The following is a 25,706-nucleotide window of genomic DNA, read 5'->3' as shown; positions in this document are numbered from 1 at the left end:
ATTGCTCATCACTGTCGTCTGGGCATTGGCTGGGCGCTGCTGGTTCTCCGCATGCAAATTGCCTGCCTGGGCCGCAATGTTTTGATTTTATTCTCATTTTGATTATATTGTTCGCTCCACTTACAGAATGCTCGGAGACGCTCTTCGGAGCGTGGGCTTTGGCCTGGTCGGTGGCCAGCTGTGAAGTGCAGTTAAAATTGCCACGGCGTGGGCTTCTTCTCCAGCTTTTCCAAGTTGTTTGAGAAGTGCGTGACATGTGTTGGAAAGTGCCAGAGAACGGCAGTTAACATATGGAAATGTTGCTAGTTCGCTGCCACTACTCCCCATCAAACTTTGTCTGATGGACATCGGGTGTGGGTAAGTCACGTTCGCAAACGATGGAATAAAGATGTCGTTGGCCTGACCCCAAGAGATCTCATGAAATTCAATCACAAATTCAATATGATATGACATCGGATGTGTAGATCTTTTGCCTTTCCATTGGGAATGTATTTTATGCTTCCTCGTACATCACATTTGACTAATTTGCTCTACTCCCCACCCCCTGCCTCGAACGGACATAAACATAATTGACAAGCATTAGCAGGCCGTTCCACAGGAAGCCATCGGCTTGACCATACAAATCGTTCCATGAGATATATTCGCATGGGACCGACTGGGCCCAATAAACAGCTCAAGATTTATGCATGCAAACGTTTTATTGGCCCAAATCCAGTTGCCAGCCATGTCCGGGGGCAGCCTCAGCTGCAGTATTTATCGTCGCACACAAACAGACCGAAAACGATTCGAAACGGAACTGGAATCGGAATCGGAGTGCAACAAAAAGAATCCAGTTGCCACAAATGTGTGCCAACAGAGATATGGATGTTTGCTGGATGGTTGGGATGGTCTTTAAGCCTAAGGGGACTCTTTCCTATGTGTTGTAAAGCGCTTTACCATGGCTGCAAGGTCCTATAAATTCCATTTATAGTTGTTATTAAAAGTGATTCGATAAGTGTGCCAAACATCTAAATCTCTGCAACTGCAGCAGACTTTCTTCCTTGTCTTATGTGGGAGCACATCCATACATTGTCCTCAAATGTAATCCCTGGAAAGTATTTATAAGCCAAAGCCAAAATATAAAGCAGACACTCTCTCTCCCTCTTTGTCTGTTGCAACACCGAAGAAGCCTTTGAAGTATGTCAATGCATTGCCTTGCCGGGCTGCCTGCCTGCCACATGTGGAACATTTCGCACGACACCAACTCCAATTCCGTAAACTTTGTGCCCCCTGCCGCCCGTAAGGGCCGCCACTTGTGGCAAGTGTCTGCGCCTGCTTAGGCCGTGATAATTTATGTGGCTGCCGCATTTCTGTCCCCAGCGTCGCAGCCGCTGCGACACTTTGATCCGTGCCGACAACAATGCGCCCAGCCAGTCCCCCAGGAATTTTCGCTCTCGACTTGAAAGCGAAAGTGACATTTTACTAATTTAGCATTTTGAACGTGTCTCCTCGTGTGTCTTGTGTCTTGCGGTTCGGTTTCGTTGTGCGAAAAGATTTATTTGCGAATCGCAAGTGCAACAATTCTGCCCCTCATTCTCCTGGCTTTTAATTAAGTTTAATCTCCTCTGGCCACTGCCTAGATGGTAATTTATGCCATAATTTTGTTTTGAATGCTGGACAGGCTTTCACGGGTATTGATTGATTAATGTCTGGACGGGAACAGGCGAATGATTGGTGAACTTTGAAGGGAGTTCAAGGAGAATCGGGCCTCGAAGGGAGTCCCATGAGCAGATGGTTGGTGTATCGATGGCAGCCTGAATAGCTACAACTAATTTCCCCATTAAGAAACGGAATTTACAGAATAATAAAAGCATGTCGATTCCATTTTTGGGATATAATTAAAACATAATACAATTCATAAACCAATTACCAATGAATGGCATTCAATGCGTGTCTGGACTTTTGCTGGTTTCCCGTTTTATCCGGTTATCATTTCGAGAGCAATCCGTGCAGTCTTTTTTGTGGATTTGCCAATCAAATTGCATTGGCAAACGATTTAACAAGACCGACAACAACAGCAGCAACAGCAACAGCACCAACAACAGCAATATCAATAGCCTGCAGTGGCAATGGGAATGGGAATGCCCAAAGAAAACAAGGCAAAATTATTCAGAGGCAAACAAAAGGCATTCAATTAAAATTTGCACAGTTTGCTGGGCATTGCAATGCATTTAATACAATTTACGGAAATTAATTTCGCTGCAAAACTGCAAACAGCAGCCAAATCAGAATCGTTATAGAGAATTCCACAGAATTTCAACTATGACAACGAGTCGGCTCGAATCGGGCTGGGCAAATGCGCAAAAAGCCACAGAGACGCGTTTTGGATCGATTCGACCGACAACCAAAATGCAATATTAATGGCCTACATAAATGGCAGACACACTCACACACACACATACATACACGCATATTTGTACATGTATAATTGCACTCGAAACAGCAGTTAAACGAAAATATTTTGCATAAAAACAATTTGCGCAAATTGCAAAAACCGAAATGCTGGAACAGAGAAAGAGAGCGAAAGACAGGCCAGAAATGAAGGTACACCAATACAATTGAAAACCAATTTGTCGTATTATTTGCCAATGACAAAAAAACAATGGCTTAGGCATTGAAAGATTTGCCAATGAATGATGTCTAGGGTCATCCATTTTCCATCGCAGTCTGCTGTCCAGCTCGGTTCTGCTCTGTCTCTCTCTCTGCAAATTTGGGTCATCTGATAAAAACAATAAATAGTTGTTGAGAATTTATGGCAGTTGAAGGTGTTTGCACAAGTGCATTTTATCAAATTGATGGCTGACCATTCCACTGGCAATTAAAATTGCACTGACAGTATAAGACTAAAAGGAATACACCGCTTAAAGGCAGTGCAATCTGTTTTGTATTAATCAAAATGAGCTTTAAATATTTGCATGTACAGACGGCTGCGCTCAGACATCGCAAATCCATAAAGTGCCGCAACATTGCAGAGCAAAAGGCTCTACAAATATTTTCATATGCAGCCTTTGGCTTCCGGTGCAAACACACAAAGTGTGAAACCCTTTGAGACGCACTACACATTCCATTCCCAAAAAGAAACATTAAACAAAAAATACCCACAAGGAACAAAAAAAGAAGAAACAAGAGAGGAAGCAAAAAGCATTTGCACAACGAAGCCTTTGATACTCTGCCGACCGACTTATCTACATTCTACATACAATTTTGCTTCTCTTTTTGCCCTCTAAATATATCTGTTCTCGGTCATATAACCCCCTTTTAGGGTATCGACGAAAAAGAATGGTAGACCGAGGTATGTGATACAGTGGATGGAAAGCGCAAAAGAAATGGGCAAGGAAAAAATGCATGAAAATTGCTTTACGGCAAGTGTGTGCGATGTGAAAATATTATGAGTTAGTCTTCGGGTCTGGTCTGGCTCTGCATACTCATATGGGGGATGCAGCTCCTAGGGTTCTGGGCACAGCGTTTGCTTGCCGCTTGAATTAAAATGAATTTAAGTGGTTTGCTCTTGGCCAAAGTTGTGCCCTTTCCCCATACACACATCCGTACATATCTACCAGCATCCTCGTATGTTTGCACATCTGAAGGCAGAGAGCAAGGGAAGGGCGTGCATACTGCTTAATGGTAGACGGAGAAGACAACTTAAATTCATATTTACCACGAAATTGTCTGAAAAGTTGCAACGGGCTATTAATTACGCGGATAGAATGCGAATCCGCGCAATTGTGTGGGCCAAAAAAAGAGTTCTAGAGAGCTGCAATTAAAACAGGAATGGTAGAATGGCAGCCAGCCGTATGCTGCATTTGCAGTACAACACGAATTTTCGAAGGAAATTCAAAAGAGTTTTTAGATTTGCTTAACAGAGGCTGGGGAATCTTCAAAAAAGCCAAGCCAGCCGCATATAGATGAAAGATGATGCCAGGGGAATGTGGGGGAATGTATGAACAAAGAATTTTGAGCTCCCCAAAATGTAGAAAGTTCACGTAATTAGCCCATGGCATTGGCCACGGCCACGTTGCCTCAAGAATCACCAGGAACCAAGCAAAGGTATGCAGAACAGCCAATGTAATGCCGTATGTTAAGGCAATGAATCGTCGAAGGATGCACACCGGAAGGACAGCCGCTTCTGCCAGAGCCTTCAAGCATTTGATTACAAAATATTATAATAGACAAATATTAATTTCAACAGATCTACTGGATATGGCTTGCTCCACTCAATAGAGTCATCAACACGCAAGCAACCAACGGACAGTGTCCAGTGCGCAGGCAGACTTTAATTAAACTCACGATCATGAGCAATTTTGTGCGCAATTAAAAAGAAAAATTCAAGGCTGGAAAATCACTTCTCCTGCACCGCAGCGAGATGGAGAGACAGCGCGACATTTGGAGGCGTTTCTGTGTGAATAGCCGGCAATGGAGCGGCGAGGAGAGATTTGCTATCAGTGCAGTACCACGCCCACCGCAATCGAGGGGCGTTTGTGGCAATTTTTCGCGTTGAGTGCAAATTGCAAATGCTGGGAGAGGAGGGGAGTCGGGATCCTATCGGATCGTAGAGCAGTTTCTTGCCGTTTTCCTAGTGCAAATAAGCAATTAGTTGGCTTAATAACTCAATGGGCCTGCAACTGGTTGGCATTTTCTAATAGAATTTTCCACAACAGCCAGAGCCCGGGGGGAGGAGAGAGTGTGCGCATGTGTGTGTGTGTTGTGCGGCATCAAGTTAACTTTGGCTTTTGCCAAACAGTCCGCGTAAAAGTTTGCTTGCAACAAAGTTGGCGAGGCACAAAGTAAATGAAGCCACCGCCGACGCTGCCGACGCTGCAGCCTCAATTTAAAATTAAGCTCATGAAAAGTAGTTAACCTCCAAAGCCAACCCCCGGCCACAGAGCCATGGCATCCCTTTAGCCGCTGTCCCAGGCCCAGGCCCAGCGCCAACCCCTCCCTGCCTACCGCTGCCACCCCACGAGCCGTTAACTACAGAACAAAGTCAACGATGGCATGGGAGGGGGAGTGAGTGATCCCAAAGGGTGCGGTGCTCGCTCTTGTTCGCATTAAAGTAAGCATGAAATTAAAGCCCAAACGAAAAGCTTGACTTGCAGCAGCTCTGATGAACGACGCGCTCGCGTGGCTGCCAAAAGTGTGTGGTTGAGGGGGGGAGGGGGCTTTTGTCAGTAAAGGGTCGAGAGGGATGGGCAAACAGGATGCAGGGCACTGCATTGTTGTTGCCGCAAATTAGCAGCTATTTTGAATAAAAAGTAGCGCGAAAATCTCATTTTTCGCCCATTGTTGTTTCGGTCAAAGATGCGAAAAAAGAGCACAAATGACCTCAAGTTGGACACACTGCCAGAAAGAAAGGTGAAAATACGTTATTGTAATGTTAAGGGTGTGGGAAATGAGTTTCCTGCTGATATTTCTAAGGCACTGTAGATTTTATTCGCTCTTCTCCCATCAACCTAGCTCGCATTTCTCTTGGTGCACTGAGAGATACGCCTTCAACCTGCGCTTAAATAGCTGCCAAAAACGCATCCCATACCCAATTTCCACACTGCCATACACCCAGCCAGCTGCACTTATTTGTTGTGTCCCTAATTTCCTTTTTTCTTCTCCGCCTCCGCCTGCTATCGCTCCTCTTTGTGCTTTTCCTGCCGCATGCCATTTGTTTCCACAACATTCGGCGCGCTCCAACGTTGAAGCAAAAATAAAATTACAACACCCAAAGGTGTAATTGAATCAAATGGGCAAAAATTTTGAGATTACTTCAAAATGTACGCCCGGAGACGAAACTCATTTGCCAGAAGGCAATCAAATGCAGTCCTGCCGCCGCCTGCCCCCACTGAAATTCTTTTTATTGCTGACTGATGTTTCGGGGGAACGCTCCCGATTCGAAGGAGGGTTGCATTTGTTCTGCTAATAACTGAACAACCAAATGAGGGGAGGGATGGAGGCATATTCTTTTGGGGGTTGGTGTTTGGGGGCGGCGGAGCAATCAGTGAAAGTGCCTGCCACAGGCGTCTGTCGTTTCCGCTGCGTCAAACGGAAACGGAAGTTGCACACGCCGCAAAGCGTGGAACGTAGCGTAGTGGTGGAGCAGAGGCAGAAACGGAACGCTTTTCACGCACATATGCCCCCAATCATCATCATCCTCATCCTCATCGCCATCAGCATAATGCGGCCCGAAAAATATTTAGAGACAGAATTATGACGGGGCGCAAAAGACAAAACGCAGACAGGAACAAAGTGCACGGCAAACAGAGTCCCAGAATGCGATTGCTAAAGGCCACAAAAGCTGACTACCAAAATGCCATTTAAGCAGCTTTCAACTAAGCAGCGCTGGGAATATGGTGCCACAGAGAGAACAGCGGTGGCAACATCAGTCTGGTGATTTATGTGCACTGTTGAAGGTTCAAATAAGCGTTAAGTTTTCATTTCCGCTGGCGCCGCACTCGGCTACGGCCATGGCCATGACTATGACTATGGCCATGGCCACGGCTCGGGGTCCAGGTCCAGGTCCAGGTCCGTGTCCGAATGAAATATCCACGCAAAAATGAAGCTGGAAAAGAAATATTGTTTCTTTTTTTTTGTGTGCACTTCCGCTGGTGAAAGAGTCTTGGCTTAGCCTCGGACATGGCGCAGCGTGGGCGCAGGATGTAGGACGTTGGACGGGTTGCTGCTCCTCAGCTATTGCCAAAACAAATTAAGAGAAATGCTAAAACAAAGTGCCGACAGAGGGGGCTCCCAAGTCGGACTCAATGTGGATTTAGCGGCAAGGGGTCGTCCAACCGAAAAGAAAAGAAAAGAAAAAGACCTCAAGAAAGGGAAACATTAGGGAAAATAAATTATGAAGACAGCGAAAAGAAGAATATGGAACAGATGAGTGGTGGCGCATAATGAAGGGAAGTGCTTAATAACCTGCCACGCGAACAAATCATCATGGGAAATGTACAAAATTGTACGTAAGCAAATATATGGGGTTAAGATTACTTCTCGATCGTCGCAACTGCAAAACTTTTGCAAGACAAAACTCGAGAGAAATTATCTTTCCAGCACTTGCAAACCAATTTGAAAAGTTATTCACTTAACCCCCTAAAAGCCTTTGCTCAACATGATCTACAGCACGCTTAAACTGCCAGTGTTAAACCCCACCTGAGCAGGAATCCGTGGCAATTAATTAAATGTAAAGAATCCCTGTTAAAATATCTTTTCATCTGCTAAATTGCCGGACAACTTTTGGCCCTCGGAAGCGTTAATCAATTCGTGCTACGCACAGAATGATATTTGGAGCAGAAAGAAAACTAAACTTCACTTTGGTATTTAATTTATTGCTTAAATATTTTACAGCTCCCTACTCACAAATTGTTAAAGAACTCTCCGGCGTACCTTGCCGTAGCGTACCGTAGCGTACAGTGCGGCGTATACGCAATTTATCAACACATAACAACGGCAATTAATTTGTGCGTTCGCGTTACACAGCGGCGGCAACAACACGAAGAAACATCAACTTTTATAAATCAAACGTAACGAGCGTGTAAACCCTGAAGGAGGGGGCTGCAGCCACCCCACCAGGTAGGAGGATGGCTTACACCTCAAGAGCGTCGTTTTTGGGGGTGGCTTTTCATTAGGTGGTGGCATTTTTACAGCCCCCCAAAGAACTTTTCAGATAAAACTCAATGGCAAAAATATTTACAATTGACTCTGAAACATTTTCACAGTTTGGCAGGGCGTGACTTTGCCTTTGTTTCATTGTTTTTTTCGTTCACTCTGCTCTTTTTTTGTTATTTCCAGTCACTCGCCCTTAGCAGAGTGGAGGCCCACGCAGCGTATGAGTTATTTATTTTTGAATTATTGGCATTTGAAACTTTGCAAGAGGCTCAACGGCCTCGAATGAACGTGCTTTCGGTGTTTGTTATCTGTGTTAAGGCGAAAAAAAGATGTTGCCAATGGTTGATAAATGGTTCCCATTTGGTGGATGTATTGAAAATTGGACAGGAAGAGAGATTAATGTTTTTGCAGGGAGCTCGTTGGCAGCTTAACCACCGGCGATTCATAAACATTAACAGATCCGTTTCAATAACGATAGACGAAGGCTTAGATGATTAAACGCTTTCCAACCTGGAATTTCAGCTTCTCTGCCTCTTCCTTAGTATTCCTGGAGCACCTGCATAATAAAACAATTCTAAACAACAATGACAGGAACATCAACAACAGCGACAAATCTGACAAACTCTGACAAACTCTGGCAACACCTCCGCAGAACACAGAACATCAACGGCTAAGCGGGAAAAGTTGCATAAACGATGGTTCAACCAGCCTGCCATCCGTGCCACCTGGCAAACCCCAAAAGGTAGTGAGTGCCTGCCGCTCGCAACAATAACAGGAACAACAATTTGCCACTGCAGTGGGACATGCTTTCCCCTGGCGAGGCACCTTTCCCACACCAGCGAACAGAAGCGCTACATTTTGCGCTTTATGCACATTGTTTATGAATTCGCGCGCACAAAAACTTTGCCCACGAGTTGATGGAGAGGGGAAAGAGCAGAGCCGGGCAGGGCAGGGCAGGGGGCAAAAGGCCCAAAGGGCTGGCGAGACTCTTGCGCTGAATGGTTTTACGATTATTAACCCATAAAGTATTCATTGAAGTGAGCTTGAGTGGCCGAACTGTATCTGGGTCTGGGTTCTGCTTATGGTTCGGAGTTCGGGGTTCGGGGTTCTCTGTTCTGTTTTCTGTTTCTGGGGTCTGTACAAGGGTTTTGGTCTGCTCTGCAGGCAGAGGTCTCTTATGCACTGGGGTTCGAGAGCGGCACGCAAAAGTGCAATAACAAACAGGCACCAGCAGCAGCAGCAGCAGTGGCAACACCAACAAAAGGCGCCACAAGTTGGCAGCTCTTTGCCCTCCCCGGGCCTTACGCTTTCATACTTCAGTCGCTTTGTGCATATTCTGGCTGTAGTTCTTCTTCCATTCACTGTCCGCACGGCATCAACCTTGTCTGTGAATCACTCTGGGTATACACTTGCAAGAGGTCCATGAGGTCAGTACATTTGCTTACCTAGCTTGATTATAATCTAGAATTTACAGTTTAAATGGTTTACCTTTAAAAGAGCTGATAATATTCTTATGCTCCCATCGATCTATTCCAAAAGTTTCAGCTACAATTAACTTAAGTCGTACCAATAAATAATAAGCAAAGAAAGTTAGGGTATCAACGCTTCGACCATCCGACCTCTTCGCTCTCTTTTTGTTGGTCTTTTTCTTCAAGCTGCTCTCCAGTTTCCTCTCTCTCTCTCTCTCTCTCTGTCTCTCCGCTCTTCAGTTGAGTGCCTTCGCTTCTGGCATTGGTTTGCATGTTATCTGCTCCACCAGCAGCCGCTCTCTGCCCCTTACCTCTTTCCCCATCATTTCCCGCTCCCCGTTTCGCGCTACTTTTGTTGTTTCGCTATTGCATTTTCGGTTCTGCCCCTTGCACTCTCCACTCCCGGCACTACCGCACAGCCCTTTGAGGGCCTTAATTTATGCAGCCGACAAGAGTGAATATTAAAAGTTCTCAATGTTTTCTCCGGCCTCTGTACCTTTTGATGGGGCCTACCGCTCCTGCGGTTGTTTCTGCAGCCTCATGATTCCACTGCGGTTCTGTTTTTATGTGGGCGTTCGCCCACCGCTACCCACTGCCTTTCGGATGATTACTTTATTCTTTTCCATATAGTCATTTACTTGGTGCATTTAATGAAAATCTGCCCTTGCTCTTGCAGCTCTTAGCCCTCGATCTGAGCTAAAGCTGAAAGTTGTTCCTGCTGATTCGATTAGTCTTAGTAAAGATTATAATCGTAGGTTCTATCAATCCATTAACCATGTAGCTACCCCATGGACACGACTACATCATCTCTCCTTCTAATGATGATCAAAAATGTTTCCATATCTAAAAAGAAATCTCCATTACCGTGATTCCCAACCTTTACCGCCTTTCGTGCTTACACTGCACAACCGAGCGTTAAAAAACCCATTCGATACACTTAAATTATGACCTGGGACCAGCTACCCTCTCCTTACAGCACCCTCAGCCCCCTCAACGAGGTCCCCGAAAAGTGTCCCACACAAATCTTCCATCTCTTTACGTAAATAGAATTTATCAAATTTAATTTCACGCTTCATGCGCTCATTTCTATTTAAGTTTGAGTGGAGTGGAGTGTCGTGTCGAGTAGAGTCCATCCTTCCTGTGCAACGACCAAGGACGAGGGGAATACAGAGAGAGAACCAAAAAAAAGGCCAATGAATGTCAAAAACGGTGACCATAAATGACGGGCCTCAGCCATTGGGCCAATGAGCACTATAAATCTAAAGCGAGATAACCGGAAAAATGCTAACGACCAGAATGAGAAAGTCTCGTAATAGAAAATATCGTCCAGTTGGAAAAGAAAAAGAAGAACCCACAAACCGGAAGGAAAAAAATATCAGAAATGATGAGGGACCGGCCCGACCGACCTCTTAAAGTTATGAAACGATTTGGTTTAGTTGCGGAATAGACAAGTAAAAGTACAAATATTTGGACGCACATCCCGTATCACTTCCACCCATGACAGGACTTGAAATTGTGATTGGGGTTTGGGTTAGGGTTCTGGCTTCCTCTCATGGTTTGCATACACACACACACGAAATTTCTATGTCAAGTGTTGTTCGAAAGTTGTTTTCAGCTTGACTTGGTTTCCTTTGGCCCCACTCCGTAAATGTAATCAAAAATGTATTCAAATTGTTTTTATGGCGGGGCCGTGTTTAAACTTTCTGACATTTCGCACATACATTTTTGATATATGTGTCACGCATCGGGTGATATGGTGTGGAAAATTACTTTGGATTTTAATGACTGTTGATTTCGGTTAAGATGTGGCTGTTGCTTCTGTTCTTTGGTTCAGCCAGCAAAAAAAAGATTTCCTCATCGATTCTTCGGATTCTTCCGCCTCTAAGAATCTAAGACATGTCCTCAATAAAGCCATTTAGGATGTGAGCAAAGGACACCCACGACACATAAACATTTCCTAATCAGCCCAGCAGAGTCCACAAGTTGTGACCCTTCAAATGTGAGCGTGAGTCATTTGGGCTTAGCCCCGTTCTTGGCCTCTTCGGAAACTACAAATTTTCCAAGAGTTTGCACTAAAAAGCAATTAAAATTTTACACGACCATTTGGGCAAGACAATTATGAGGACCACATGCCCCAAGAGCACCCAGAGCAGAACACCACCCAGCCAGGAGAAGTAACGAGCCCAGCAACCATCTAGAACAAGTTCAACGTCAACATTATGCCAAGACAATAAAACGACAGCGAGAGCCGCCGGGGAGAGAGAGGAGAGGTGGAGATTTGTTGGCCACATGCCACACACTCGGTGGGTGGAGGGGAGGAGAGTGGATGCAAGCAGGAGCCAATGCTAGGGAAGAGTTCTTAGCTTGGGACCGCCCGTTGCTTAACTTGCAGTCATACCTACGAGGCATAACACCCAACAATTTCCACACATTTACGACACTGCCCAGGTACACCAGCAGAGTACGGACACAAATTTCCAGAGCGCCGGGCGACCAACCGCACACCAAAAGAGAACAAAAAAAACATAAGAAAAATGAAAATATGTCCAGCAAAAAAGCGCCCACTGCAAATTGAATTGTAACCAAAGTCGAGCCACCAGAGGAAGAGGACACAGAATGTAACGAACGTAGAAAAAAAACGAAAAGTAAGCTGAAGTGGTGTATGAAAACTCGAGGGGCTTAGGTTATGGCTAAGCAAGGACTGACCAAAAGTACACTGAGATAAAAGCAACAACATACAATCATTGAGGGATGTATTGCTATGGAAATAGAGGAAGATTTCTAACCTGCCCTGGCCACACACCTACCCTAGATGGAGATTTTATTTTGTGCTGTTTGATGCAGTGCTTGAAATATCTTTGAGTGTAGCGTGTTTTGGTTCCGCGCCCATTAGTTGGCAGCAAGTTATGACTCTATTAAAAAAGCAACGCCTTGCTGCACTTGCCACCGTCGTTGCTGCCACCGCTGCCCTCGGCTGTCGCTTGTTGGGCCCAGGACCAGGAACGAGGTCGGGACTGCGACTGGGAGCCAGCTCCCCTGGGATGTGTTTGGCAATTTGGCGAAGGCTTTCGGGCCGACTCTAATAAACATTGGCAATATACCAATTGTGTCCGCAGCTGGGGCTTTGATTACAGCGACTAATAATTGTTCGATTGTCCCCGGGCCACTGCCAAATGAGGAGCCAACTTTAACGGAGAATTCTGGAGATGTTTTAATTATACTTGCAGTCAGGGGCAGGGAAATTCGATTGAATTCCTAATAGAAAACTGCAACAAATTGATGTTGTCGTCTGCCCAGTTGAACCACCGCATTCCATTAGCATCACATCGGACCGGCGGAGAAACATTTACCTCAAAGCCAATAATCTAATTCCTCGCCTGGCTAAAAGCCTGCTCCATGCCATGCTCTAGCTGGGCCTTCCTTCAATGTTTAAATAGTTTTTTTCGGGGTAATAAAAGTTTACCTGAACGGCAAAAGGGATACGCTGTGAGCTGGGAATAAGAAACCCTGGAAAACCTATCCGACACGGCATGCTCGGAGGGCGGATTGAGGTTGGGATACTCTTAGATTGTGGTTGCACGCCTGATGCAATTTACGGCGCTTTGTTAAACGCTTCAACATGAAACTGAATGCTCAGAAAGTTCCCTCGCACAGATACACATATTCCTGCAAGCGGGTGGTTGGAGGGAATCTCCGACCTGCGGATGTACACGTTAAAGGCAACATCCGTTCTGGCCCAAGCTGCCTGGCTGGCCATAAACAAACTCAACGCTCTCCTCTAGTCGAACTCTGGACTGCGGACTGACCATTCCCGGGCAGCTATAAAACAATTTCGCATATGGCTCCCCAAGCCCAAGCCCCTGCGCTCCTTCGGCAAACTTGCTACTTTGGTCCTGGCCCTGGGCCTGGGCTTGTGGTCTGTCCACTTCCCTCCGCAATCCTTTTGCCACTCCTGGCATGCACCAACACCTGGTAAGCGCCTTTGTTGTGCTCCGGCAACTTTAGGGAGTGTTGCACACTTTTTGCCTCTACCCAAACTCGAGCTGGAACTACTCTTCTCCGTTCTGCATCCGGAATTGTTGTGGCTATCCATCCACTCCTGCCTCTGTCCCTCTGCTTTTTCAACTAGTTTTTCTTCCAATATTTTCAGACATTTTTTGTACCAAAAGCTCTCTCCGATATTCAACACTTTTGGCCTCTGGTAAATATTATGCTAAGCTAAGGAATAGTTTTCGTTATTGGGCAAGAATTTGTGGCATGCTGTCGGTGGTCGGCGGTCGGTTGTTGCTCGGTGCCTGATCCCCCCGAGCCCACTAATTGAGGTGTGGAGCAAAAGTTTTTCTAATTAAAATCACAATAGAACTGCTTGCCTGTCCTTGCCATTGTCCTGTCTTGGCTGCTGATTGACCCCCCGACGTTGCTTAGGGAAAACTGGAAAGTGAAGAGTACAGAGCGAAGGCACTAAACCGCGACTCCATCTGCCGCTATTATGGGCTATCATCCTCTGCCATTCTGTCTTGCCCACACAATGCCCATTATGACATCGTTATGTGGCATCAACTTTTTGCCTCATTAAAAACTTCTGATGATTTTATTAAAGCTGCGGATTAGAAATGGCAATTTCATAATTGAAATGCAAAATGGCTGATGCCTTTGACTTTTACTCTTTAAACAAAATCAGGGAAAAGATCTTGCCTCAAGCGGGTCCGTTACTTTTTACTTGTGCAAATTACATAAGGCTACGAGTAGTTACTTCGAGGTCAAGCTGTCTGCTTTTAGTTGAACTGAATTTATGTTAAATGAGTTTTTTTTATTGAGAAACGATTTTAATCTTAAATTTGCACATTTCATGGATAATCTTGGAAGATATCCAAACCATGCCAAACCAGCAGATAATATGCGGACTATCTCTTTCTAGTATAAGTAAATCTATCTTGTCTCTATCTATCTATGTATTCTCTTTTAAATCTACTCTTTTCTATGCCGTTTAGGAAACAAATCAATGCCACCATCCTTGGTACATCCACGTGAATAGCGAACGACTTTCCATTCCTCAGAACTGACTGCTTTTGTTGCAGCTTTTTCAAGGTCTTATGGCTGGCTGCATTGAGCATCATTTATCACAAGTCAATTTCCTCTGGCCATAAATCACGGATATGGTGCAAATTAGCTTGAGGGTTACCTGGGAGGACGGCTGCTCCCCGTGCTGCCCGTATGTATGCCATTTGTCTGGGCAGTTGCGGCATGCATCCGCATATCCATGGTCATATCCGCACATATCGCTCGTACGTTTGACAATTATAAATTGTAACCTTGCTGCCGTGACATAATCGCGCTCGAATCCAATTTTAGCCACGTGCTAGTGCAAGTGGAAGAGCAGAAGCGATTAATATTTTGTCTGCCGATGATGAATGGGCGCCGGGCAACTGCAGTGCGTCATTGATTGAGTTATTGGCAGGAGGAGGAAGTAGGGGTACGAGGCATTAGGCCCAGCCAGCACCAGGGTCAGCACGATGCAAATATGATAACAACACCTACTACATGGCCACAGACTTGTACTCGGTGCCTGGCCAACCGTACACTGGAATGAATCCCTCTCCCTCGGTCGCTCTCAGAGCTGCAGCATCGACAACAACCTTTTGGCCAAGTTTATTGTGTTGGCATTAAACAAGACCCAGGGCAGAATGGATGGGCAGGGCAGGGGGCTTTGCATCACTTATCCATGCAACGAGCCGTGCATGTTGAAGCCACAGCCCAGTGCTCAGTGTCCAGTGCTCAGTGTCCAGTGCTCAGTGCTCAGAGTGCTCAGTGTCCAGTGTCCAGTGTTCGGAGCTCAGAGTCAGACCCAGAGACAGAGGCCTATTGTTTGTTCAGTCTTGGTCATGTTCGTTAAGTGGGTGCAGGAGGCAAAGGACTGCCTTCCAGTACTCGTCGTAGCACAGTAATTACAAGCAGACGCAGCCTCATCTCATCCTCTATGGCATATCTATCTGTCTCTGGCAGGGCAAGGACATGGGAACGTCCTCCTGTCCGTCCCACGACGGAGTAAATAAAACTGTGCAGACAATTAAGTTTGTTTTCCCTGTGCTCATTCTTTTTTACTCCCTTCAGACTATATGCTCCCCCAGCACCACTCCACCCACAATCCAATTCTACGTTACGGCTATGGCCAAGTCGAGCAGGTAATGGGTTTTGGGTCAGGTATGCTTTGCTCTGCTTCTGGCCAAGAAATTGTACTAATTGCTGTTACAGGAAATGCATGCAATTGACTTTTTGTAGGGTGGTAAACTTCATTTTGGTAACCTTGGATGTAGTTTTGGGGGTCTGCTAAGACCCACAACGATTTTGAATACTGCTTTCGATTAACAGAACCAATAGCAGTGGAGATAGTTACCTCTTAACCTCATAAAGGCGTTCAAATCGAAGATCTTTTGACACTACGCCGTTCTCTGGTAATTACCCAATCAAATAATTCTCGTTCTCAGCTCCTTCTTATTTCACTCACTGGATGGATGGCTAATAAATTACATCTCACCTGACAAGGGGTACTCCATCCACAGTTGTTGGCCAGTAAGTGCTCTCTCCATTCACAATTTTCGTCTTCGATTGTCATTGCGCTGACCTGCTTAACAAAAGTCAACTTCTGCCTCTGCCTCTGCCTCAGCCCTGCCCAATCTTAATTCATTCCTCTCCGTTTGGTTGACAGCGCCAACCCCTCAGTCACTCTCTCATTTACATTCAATTGACAGCGCTCAATGGTGGGGAGAGAGAGAGTGAGAGAGAGAGTCGTGTTCGTGGGAGGGGAGCCAAAACGGTACGCTTTTGTCGCTTTGTCTTTTGGCAATCGTTCGCTCTCTTTGTTGTTGTTGTTGTACCGTTTTATTGTTTTGTTCCCTTTTCTGATTTAATGAAATGATAACGCCGGAGAAGCAGAAGAAACAGCAGCAAGTGCAGCTCCCAGAAGCAACGGGATTATTATTATTGGGTGAGATTTTACAGAAACCAACACTGAGAGAATTTATGGATTGATCACTGTCTGCACCACTTTGCGGCTGATCTGATCAACATTCAGCAAATGGAACTTCACACTGACAGTAAGAAAATAAATTCTTGTATGTATTTCTCTCAGTGTACGCTCTCGCTTTGACAATCAATTGTGCAATCGAAAATGATATTCTGCCCTTTGGCCTTACCATTTCTGCAATGTGTGAGACTGTCCTACTTACTATTCCGTTTCTTTGCCCCCACACATTTGTTATCTTTTGGCTAGTTGATTGCTTCCGTTTCTCTGTTTCTACACTCCTTCGCTTAGTTCTTTTGTATTCCTGTTTATTTCGTGTCGCATTTTTTATTCCTTCTGGTTTTCGCTTTCGTTCTGTGTTAATTACCAATTTAAATGCAAACTTAGCCCGCTTCCTGATGAAGATGAATGTTCAGGTCCTGACACTGGCGAGGCAAGGCGAACAAAGGCGACGTGTCCCATTGTTGGCTGACAAAACTTGTCAAGACCTTTCTGCTTGACGTTTTTTTTTGTCAAGGTCCCTCCCTGCCTAAGTTGGCAATGAGACCAGTCCCAGTGGATAGGTGGTTTGGGTTTCCTTTCTGCTAATTTTTCACATGGTTTGCCAATGAAGTGGCCTCAAGGTTAGAGGTTAGAGTAGTTCTTGAGACCCTACCAAGAAAAGTTCAATTAAACTTTCGAGTTTCAATTCTCGATTTCAGTCCAGTCAGCACCCATCCAGCCATCAATTAATCAATCAATCAAAACAGAGCAATGACAAACTGCACGGCACTGCACCGCACTACATAAACAAGCAATGGCATACATAAATAACCCCATTACAAAGCTAATTACATTCAATAACAGTTTTATTGCTCTGCCAACAGAGCAAAAATTGTGGCAAACGACCGCGATATCGATCTCTGGACTGGTTGTTCCCCAACTTGTTGACAAGGGGCAATTACAGACCAACAAAATGCATTGACAACGGCAAACCACTGCGGGACCAAGAAAATTTATAGAAAACTAGATAATTGAAAGCGAGTGGCTGCCCACGCAAAAGCAAACACTGCAGTTTGCTGGCCAACTAACAGCAGGCAGAGAGACGGCAGAAGTGCCTGCCTGCCGCCCACAGAAAAGTGGAAGATAGGGCTGGGCATAGAGATCCCTGCTTGACCCAACTTTGTTCCCACACACACAGCTCCTTAAACTGTCTCGACTGGCTCTCTCTGTCTCTGTCTCGCTGTCAGTTGGGTGCTGGCCCACACTCTGGGTTGTAATTAATTATTTGATAAAAGTACAAGCATTAAGTCAATTAAAACTAAATTTATGCCAAACGTTATCTGATGCTGACAAAAGGCGTGATTTATGCGAGAGTGTAAGCGTGTGTGTGTATGAGCAAGTATGTGTGAGAGTTGACGTTTTCTCTTTTCTTTTGTATGTTTTTCTCTTGCTAAAGTTTTTAAGGAAGCTTAACTCCAATTTCATTTCCAGTCTCAGTGGAAACAAAATAGTATTTTACTACAGTAGTGACTCATAGGAGGTTATATTTGCTTAATAAGAATCGCGATGACAAGATTTTCCAAGAAGTAAAACGATTTCCAATAAATATTCCCACTACTTTTTCGTGTAAATTGTTAAATTTGCATACTTGTAGAAATAATTCACATGCTCCGTTCCCTGCCACCCGCGCAAAGAGCAATCAATCAAATAAAAAAAGCAAAAGAAAAATCCCACCCTCTGCGGGATCCGCCAATTTAAACGCTCATTAAAGGACAACCTACCGAACGGGGGGTGGCATGGTGCTGTTCCTGCCTGAATAGGAACTGCCTCTACAAGCTGCATAGCTCTACAATTTGCTAATGTTGACGCCATTATTGCATAATTTTCGTCAAGTGGGCGGGGCAGTCGGCAACGGCGGCGGTCATTTGTATAGCAAACCGCAAATGTCGGCCCAGCGTTGGGGTTCCTTGCCTCCTTTCTATATTTTCTGTTGCTTTCTTTTTTGACAGTTTCCGCGTCATTTTTCTATTCCCTGGCAGAGGGGGGAATCATGCCGTAGCGGGTTGGTATTGTGGGGACGGAGGTGCAGGCCAGACTTCGTCATTATTTTGGCATTATGTGTGTGGTGGATGGAAGGGAGGAGAGAGGACGGGTGGACGGATGGGTGGTTCCAGCAAGTTTTGGTCTCTCGCAAACATTCGTAAATGTCATTAACAGTTGTAACGGCTTTGTGCCACGCCCACACCACACAACTTTGTGCGGTGAGGGGCTCGGTAAAGTCCTGCATAGGGCATCGGATGGGGGGATGGCAGGGGCATTTTTACACAAAATTACTTCTTTTATTCGTTGGCTGACATTCATCATCATCATCCAACCACATTTTGTGGCAAAAGGCATGAAATATGCTCCATCATATTTTATATTTGGCTTCAACTTGAAATCAAGTTAAGAGCGGACTTGACCTTAAAGATACAGAAGTTTGCACTAAACAAGACTTTTAATCGCCGCACTTAAACCTTAGAAAATTAGTTTTTTGAATCATTAAAGCTTAGGAGTATTCAGAATGCATAACTCATTGAATTTTTAGATGTCCTCCTGTAATATCAGAAAGATATTTCTCACAAGCAACGAACCACTTGTAATCCTTCAACTCACTTAAAATACAAAATAATTACACCATTTGTTGTGCGTTTCTTTATAGTATAGAAACTAAGGATTTATTTAATTGATATTTAAATATACATATAAAGTAATTCCTACAAATGTCAGTATGTTTTATACAGAGAGTAGTCAATATGGTGCCTAAATCTTAAGCGTACAGCCTATTGTACATATAAATGTTCGTATAGCTACTATTATATGAGCTTAACTAAGCTTATTTAAGTGTAGATTAAATGTAGTTGCGTTAAATGTCCGTTGGTGAAAATATAATCAAATTTTGTACTAAAATCAATGAGAGATGGTGTTGTGGTTGTGGTAAATGGATGCACGAGTATTGCTATATACAATTCGAAACATAAAATAAAACAAAGCCAAAATGGTCACAGAAATAAAAAAACTCAAAAACTGAACTGAAAATAAACTATAGAATGGGATCTTAAAAGAAGATCTTAAAAGATCTTCGGCAGAATGGAGTACCGCACTCGGGCGCAGTAGCGATTCCATGCAGAGTGGTAGCGCGCATGATTGCGTGCATTCGAGCGTGTTGTGCGGTGCAGCAGCACCAGGATGAGCAGTCCCAGGCCCAGGACTGGGGGCCAGGCCAGACGCAGCGCCATGGGTGTCGCCAGAGCCACCAATGCAATGATGTCGCCCAAGTAGTTGGGCTGACGCACATGGCCCCATAGGCCGGTCAGCAGAATTCGGTTGCCCTGGAAGGTGTGAATCGTCTCGATGTTGGCAAAGATGGGGCTCTGCGAGTTCAGCCTGTACTTGTACTTGTAGGCGCTGCTGAAGCGCTTCACGCAGAGACCGAGCAGCAGCAGGGCCACCACTCCGATGGGTGCATACCAGCAGGTGATGGTCACACGCTGATCGTAAAAGTATTTCGTCACGGCAGTCAGCAGGTAGGGTGTGGCCGCATAGCGCAGCAGCAGGAGACCACCGTAGCCCTCGTACTGCAGCTCGAAGGACGAGCTCAAATGGTGCTCAAAGACAATAGCGTCGAGTACGTAGAGCATCAGGCAGCTGGCCGAGAGCAAAGTGCCCGGATCGTACTGGATATTGTTGAAGTAATATTTCGCCAGGGTAATTCCGTCCGACATCGGATGCGGCTTGGGCCACTGCAGGGTCTGGTAGATGTAGCATGTTGCATACAGCAGGGTGCTGATTAAGGACAGACGATAGTAGTATTGCTTCCAGTCCACTCGTCCCATCCACTTGGGGTTCAGCTGCCTGCCGAGGGCAAAATCAACCACAAAGCTCCCGGTGCGGCCGTATTCGTTCGACACATTATGCCTGAGCACATTGTACTTGGCGGTGTCCACGCGCCAATAGCTCCAGGCGGCCGCCACGAACGCACTCACAATCCCAAAGATGCAGAAGCGCAGATAGTGACGTAATATATAGCTGACGACGGGATACTTCCTGTACTCGGCATAGCCACCGGCAATAATCAGCACCAAAGCCACGGCCAACGAGTTGAATTTGTAGGTTTCCCGGGTGAGGTGCACACGCCGTCCCGGCAACAGGGCCACCAGCAGGAAGACAACCACTTGGTATGCCACATAGGAGCCCACCACTCGGACCTGGAACACCTGGCGCGACAGATAGTTCCAGTCGATCAGAACAGCTAGATTGACATTCTTGAATTGGCAAGCGTTGCGCGCCGCGCAGCTCCAGGTGAGATAGTAGACACAGAAGGGCACCAAAAGCAGCAGCAGGAAGGCTCCCAGCCGGCCGCCCAACTCCTCGGGCGACTTCATCTGGCGACACGAGGTTTCGCCCAGATTGGTCGACTGACGTGTGGCATTGAAGCTGCGGAACTCGTCCTCCTCCTGTTCATCCTCCTCGTACAGATCCTCCTCCCCCGTGGAATAGCTCTGCTTCGATGACTTCTCATCCTCGTACACCGATCGCGACAAACTTCTACTGTAGCGACTGCCGTCCTCTGTGTTGGTCGCTTTGGTTCCGCCCAAATTCGAAAATGTCTTCGACACGGATCGCCGCAATCCCTCTGTGATCCGTTTGCGTAAAGCGCTCATATCCACTTCGCCCCCGCCTTCGCTGCGTATTTCAATGTGTTCGGTAATTGTGCTGCTGCTGCTGTATGTGTTCACCGCGCTGCTGTTCACGGAGCTGGTGTTGAAGGATTTGTTGGGTGCACGGCTGGCGGTATTGGTGGTGAGGGTCATGGGCAAATTGCTGGTCGCTTGCCGCACGGGCGCTGATTCCTGCAAGGAATGGGCGGTGAGTAAAGCTAGCTTCACATGGATTATATCGCTTATCGAAGCCAAAGCACAACATTCTTGTACTGATAATTCTCAGAATTCCATGCAGGGGCAAGGCAACCCTCGCATAGATAAAGGCCAACCAATTGTTAATCTTTATAGCGGCTTTATTGGCTAAGAAAACGGATTTCCACTAACCTCGGGAACCTCTCTGATGGGTGTTGGCGACTTGATCGATGTCTTGACGGGCAGAGATGAAGTTAACGGTCCAACCGAGGAGCGAGGACGGCTGGAGCGCCTTGTGCGTGGTCCCACCTCTATTTCTGGGATCGGTTGTATGGCCTTGTTGCGTGAGGGCGAGACACGTGTTCGGGTCGCCGGGCCACTGGCGGCTGCAGCTGCCAGTGAGCCAGCCCGCCTGGTAACGGGCAGAAGGCTCGGCTGTGAGGAGGCAACAGGAGCGGCTGCAGTCTCATCGCGACGCGGGCGTCTCAGGCGTCGGTCCATGTCAGATTTCTATGATGTCTGCTCAAAAACGTGCTGTAACAAAGTGAGAATATTTGTGTATGCATTAAAATATGTATAAAAGCGAGTGCTATATTTTATTTATAGTTATCGTACACACACAAACACACACATGTAGGCCGCAGAGGGCGGAGAAAACGATTTATTTGTGTCTGCAGTTTGGCGCGCTGAGAGCAAATCCCGTCCCTAAGCGACTGTACCCGGCATCAGCGGCAGAGCATTGATTGCAGAAGCTGCCCGCTCTCTTTGTCGTTAGAATTTGCACACACGCTGTGATCCTCCCACTTTTAATCATTCAAAAGTTGTTCAACTTACTTTCTGCTTGAATTTACAATTGATTTTAATGGCTACGTTCACATATATTGATGAAAAAACCACTCGTAAAAAAAGACGCGCGTCTGCTGCCGAAGTTGTGGAAATTTTGTTGTAAAAGACCGCGGACTTATCGATAAAATATACCGAAATATGCTTTCTTATTTTCAAAATATACCGCAAAGATACCGTAATTCTTAAAACATTTTCCTCGCCTTCCTATTCTATTTATTATTATTAGCTAGTTAGAGTTACTATAATTGTATAAATTTTATCAATCAACTCTACACAAGATTGGCTAGGTTTTTTGGAAATTTTGTTGAGCTGCTTACTCGCGTTGGTATTTTCGTGCTCTGGTATTTTGGCCAATGCGTTTAGTAGCACAGAATGTATTTTTCACAATCGAATGTTTGTCAACGCTTTGAATGCATTCAAAATAGCACAATTAAAATCAGTTGCTGGAAACCACAATTTTAATTGTTGTTGTAAGGTATAAAACTCTATCATTTGAAATCATTCTAGGCGACAACAGAGTATTATTCAAGTACGCGCCAAATAGATATCAAGTCTATCGAGTAGTCCATATGCCAACATCTTGAGAGCACTCCTTAACAGCACTGTTCCAGTCACTTTCGGTATTTTTTAGCAGATTCTGGCCACCCTCACAGACATAACAAAAGGAAAAAAATTTAAATTAATACGGAATTTGCGAACATTTTCCTGTCACTTGAGAAAAATTGTAAGTACACACACACACAAGATAGAAGGAGCATCCGAATTGCAGTGCAAAATGTTGCACAATCAAAATTCACTGTCCTAATTTGTTCTGAAAACGTCTCTCTCACCGCCTCCACAAAACCCATCACCAAAAAAAAAACATCGATTGCTGTTAGTCCGACAAAAAGAGGAGGCCCAGACCAGACGAGACCAGACCCCGCCAGAAGGAATAGCATAGTGAAGCACAATGGCGACCCCCCAATCGCCCACACCCATGTTCAATGGACTGGATGACGATCTCTATAACGAGGCCAAATTCGCACACGAAATCAACGACAAAATGCGCGTACCCAAGCGCATCAAGGCCACGGGCGAGTACTCTGACGAGGACCTGCTGCTGTCCAACCAGAATGGGAATCAGTTCATCAGCTCTTGGAACTACCACGACAAGATCGACATGAATGTGCCCGACCGGATTGTGGTTCTGGGGCACAATCAGCATTTGGAGACGCGCTCGGCACCGCGCGAAATACAGCTGGAGAACTCTATTTTACCCAAGAATCCCTCGGCGAGCTTTGCCCGCGTCCAGACACCACCGCGTGTCATCACACTCACCGATCATCACTTCCCATCGGCCTCCGAGGAGAGCTCACCCATCAGGGCTAACGGCCATCACGTTTATGGCCAGGATCAGGACTACGACGAGGAGGACGAGCAAGGGAATGCCATGCAATACGTGCGCGCCAATGGCACGGCCCGCATGGGCTTCCACACAAATGATGCCAACTCCGTGGAGTCCGATTCGCAGGTAAGCAATTGGGGTTAAGCCACTCGACTTATCAGCAAACACATGCAGGCCATGACGAAATGCGATCGACGTCCGTAGTAATAGCTCGCCTCCGCTAGACACACAGACCGTCTGACTTGCTAGCGATTAACGACAGCTGCTTTTATTGATTTCTAGTACTATTTCGGGTGATAAGCCCTCTGCTCTAGTCACTGGAGTACCCGGGAGCCTCCGTCTCGGTGTGCGCCTGCTCCTCGTCGTTTTGTGGCTCGCCCTGCATCTTGGGTTTCTTGGCAAAGGCCCGACACTTCCAGATGTCCACCTCGGTGGCCTGACACTTGCGAAAATCAAAGTCGCACAAGCCCAGGCTGTGGCTATTGTCACTGGCCTCAAAGTAGTGCAGACCGCGACCAATCTTGATCACCACACCCGAGCTGAGCACAATCTTGCGGTCGTGCAGGGTGTCGTCCATTTGGTAGTGCAGCTGAATATTGCCGGTGGCCAGATCGGAGCGTATCTGTTCTAGAATGAGCTGCTGGTTCCGGGGCACAACGGGATCTGGACGCGTGGTGAGGCGAATGTACTTCAGAAAGCGACAGTTCTTGACCAGCACTTCCAGGAAGTTCAGTAGGTTGCGAATGTGATTCTGGTCCGTCAGGTGCGGCTCATTGATGTGCGCCTCCTTGACATTGTCGTCCAGATAGGCACCGAACAGTCGCTGATAGCTCTTGCCGCGCGAATCACGCTCAATGTTGATGTGGTCCAGCACCCTGCTGGCTTGCAAGTGGCTCTTCACCTGATCCCTTAGCTGCTTGGCCCTGGACTCGTATATCTTCATATACTTGCCGCACAGCTGCCTCTTGTTGGGCTCCGTCTCGCACATCTGGTTCAGCTTGTAGATGCTCTCCTCGTACAACAGAATGGCCTCCATAATGTGTCCCGTCTGCTCGCACTTCATCGCACTGATAATGGGCTCCAGCTTGGGCGGCTCCTCCTCATCGTCGGCGTGGGGAAAGGACTGATGTGACATTGTAGAGGCCAAAAGTGTGGTTTAAATTTTGTTGAACAGAAAATTTTCGTTAGTTTTGTGATGCTAGACCCGAAACTGACACTGACACTGGGCACTGTCTGCTGAGCAGAGGCAAACCCTTTGTGGCATGTATATTTTTGTATTTTCCGATTTCTGGCCAAGTTATTAACTCTCGAATCCTTTTCCTCCCATAGCAAACCACGGGCAGTGCCAGCAAGCGTTCTCAGCTGAATCTGCAGCAGCAGCACAACAATCTGGACGCCTCGATGCTGGCCCAGCGCGAGGGCACGCCAATGGGCGAGTTGACGCCCCACGAGGAGATCCTGTATCTGCGCAGGCAGCTGGCCAAGCTGAATCGCCGGGTGCTCAACATTGAGATCAACAACGAGCAGCGCATGCAGCGGGAGAAGATCGTCTATTGCCTGGGCCTGGCCTACTTTGTGCTGAAGACAATATTCTGGCTGAATCGCAATTAAACGGACAAGGCGCGGGCAGGGCATCAATGCCGCTCTCCGTATGGTGCTTCGGTCCACAAGGAAAATGTGGATAATGGCACAGACCCCACCCACTTGGACACCCCTTGGAACAGCTCCCATTCGTTTCATATCCATTTTTATTTCATCTTCTGTGGAATGGCTCTGAGAGAGACTTGTTTGTTTTTTTGTTCGCCATAATTCGTAGATTAAGCTCTGTAATAAACTAAGCGCAACACCTCCACTATGTGTCCCAACTGATAAAAATCAAAGAAAGAAAAGGCGAAGAACTTCTCAACTTAACTACCAAGATCTGAAAACACTTAAGGATAGGAGCGTAGCCGCCCAACTCAATATATACCATAAAAGTAAGCTTTAATCTTTGTATGTTTCACCCATAATCGAATCACAAGAATCAAACCCAACACCATCATCCTCCTCCTCATCCATTGGCACTGAATCGACAGATATTGTTTGTAGGGTTGTGTTGTGTTTTAGATTTGTTAATCATTGATAATCCCAAAGTGAATACAAAAACTCCTAAAGGTATTTTGGGGTGCTAACCCATACGATATATAGATAAATATATATAGAACTAAATCCCACATGAATCGTTGGAATAGTGATTTTTTGCATAACGCATAACAAAAAAAACGGAGCAAATTCATTGAATTCGTATTGATATTTAAAATAAAGAAGAGGTTAAAGCAAACACTCGTGTTTCATTGATGGTGGAGAGTGTGAAGGGTGCGAGGCTAGCCCAAAAATAAATATTCGCGGGATCGAACCCATTGTTTAACGCATTTAAAAAATGTATTTTTCGCTTTATTTTGTTGGTTTCTCATTAAATTATATGTATGTATAAT

General features: G+C 45.9%; 3 protein-coding genes across 5 annotated transcripts; 1 reads left to right on the top strand and 2 right to left on the bottom strand.

Moving 5' to 3' along the window:
- Positions 1-18,803: 18,803 nt before the first annotated feature.
- On the bottom strand, positions 18,804-21,944 carry LOC117891056 (lamin-B receptor). Its single transcript, XM_034796229.1, has 3 exons — positions 21,837-21,944; positions 21,195-21,536; positions 18,804-20,999 (listed from the first exon to the last, which is right to left on the bottom strand). The coding sequence occupies exons 2-3, from the start codon at positions 21,501-21,503 to the stop codon at positions 19,218-19,220; spliced, it is 2,091 nt and encodes a 696-aa protein (XP_034652120.1). The 5' UTR covers positions 21,504-21,536; positions 21,837-21,944; the 3' UTR covers positions 18,804-19,217.
- A 493-nt stretch (positions 21,945-22,437) lies between these two features.
- Positions 22,438-25,547, top strand: LOC117892010 (transport and Golgi organization protein 11). Of its 3 annotated transcripts, none has more exons than XM_034797902.1 (3): positions 22,438-22,572; positions 22,727-23,358; positions 24,562-25,547. In XM_034797902.1, exons 2-3 carry the CDS (start codon positions 22,798-22,800, stop codon positions 24,841-24,843), a joined length of 843 nt encoding a protein of 280 aa, XP_034653793.1. In that variant the 5' UTR covers positions 22,438-22,572; positions 22,727-22,797; the 3' UTR covers positions 24,844-25,547. The 3 variants fall into 3 exon arrangements, with proteins under 3 accessions (XP_034653793.1, XP_034653794.1, XP_034653792.1); XM_034797903.1 differs by lacking the exon at positions 22,438-22,572 and having other exon boundaries at positions 22,582-23,358; positions 24,562-24,851; positions 24,886-25,547; XM_034797901.1 differs by lacking the exon at positions 22,438-22,572 and having other exon boundaries at positions 22,582-23,358.
- Positions 23,471-24,470, bottom strand: LOC117892011 (MIT domain-containing protein 1). Its single transcript, XM_034797904.1, has one exon. It carries the CDS (start codon positions 24,365-24,367, stop codon positions 23,543-23,545), a length of 825 nt encoding a protein of 274 aa, XP_034653795.1. The 5' UTR covers positions 24,368-24,470; the 3' UTR covers positions 23,471-23,542.
- Positions 25,548-25,706: the final 159 nt, after the last annotated feature.

This window comes from Drosophila subobscura, chromosome E (assembly GCF_008121235.1).
Source record: "Drosophila subobscura isolate 14011-0131.10 chromosome E, UCBerk_Dsub_1.0, whole genome shotgun sequence".
Lineage (NCBI taxonomy): Eukaryota > Metazoa > Arthropoda > Insecta > Diptera > Drosophilidae > Drosophila > Drosophila subobscura.
The sequence above is the reverse complement of the archived record's forward strand: the minus strand, read 5'-3'. Positions and strand labels throughout refer to the sequence as shown.

Excerpts from the sequence above, each read along its gene's own strand:
- LOC117891056 (XM_034796229.1), bottom strand. The coding sequence starts at position 21,503 with ATGGACCGACGCCTGAGACGCCCGCGTCGCGATGAGACTGCAGCCGCT. Across the intron at positions 21,000-21,194 it reads CCATCAGAGAGGTTCCCGAG|GAATCAGCGCCCGTGCGGCA; the intron begins GTTAGTGGAAAT and ends CATTCCTTGCAG.
- LOC117892010 (XM_034797902.1), top strand. The coding sequence starts at position 22,798 with ATGGCGACCCCCCAATCGCCCACACCCATGTTCAATGGACTGGATGAC. Across the intron at positions 23,359-24,561 it reads CCGTGGAGTCCGATTCGCAG|CAAACCACGGGCAGTGCCAG; the intron begins GTAAGCAATTGG and ends TTCCTCCCATAG.
- LOC117892011 (XM_034797904.1), bottom strand. The coding sequence starts at position 24,367 with ATGTCACATCAGTCCTTTCCCCACGCCGACGATGAGGAGGAGCCGCCC.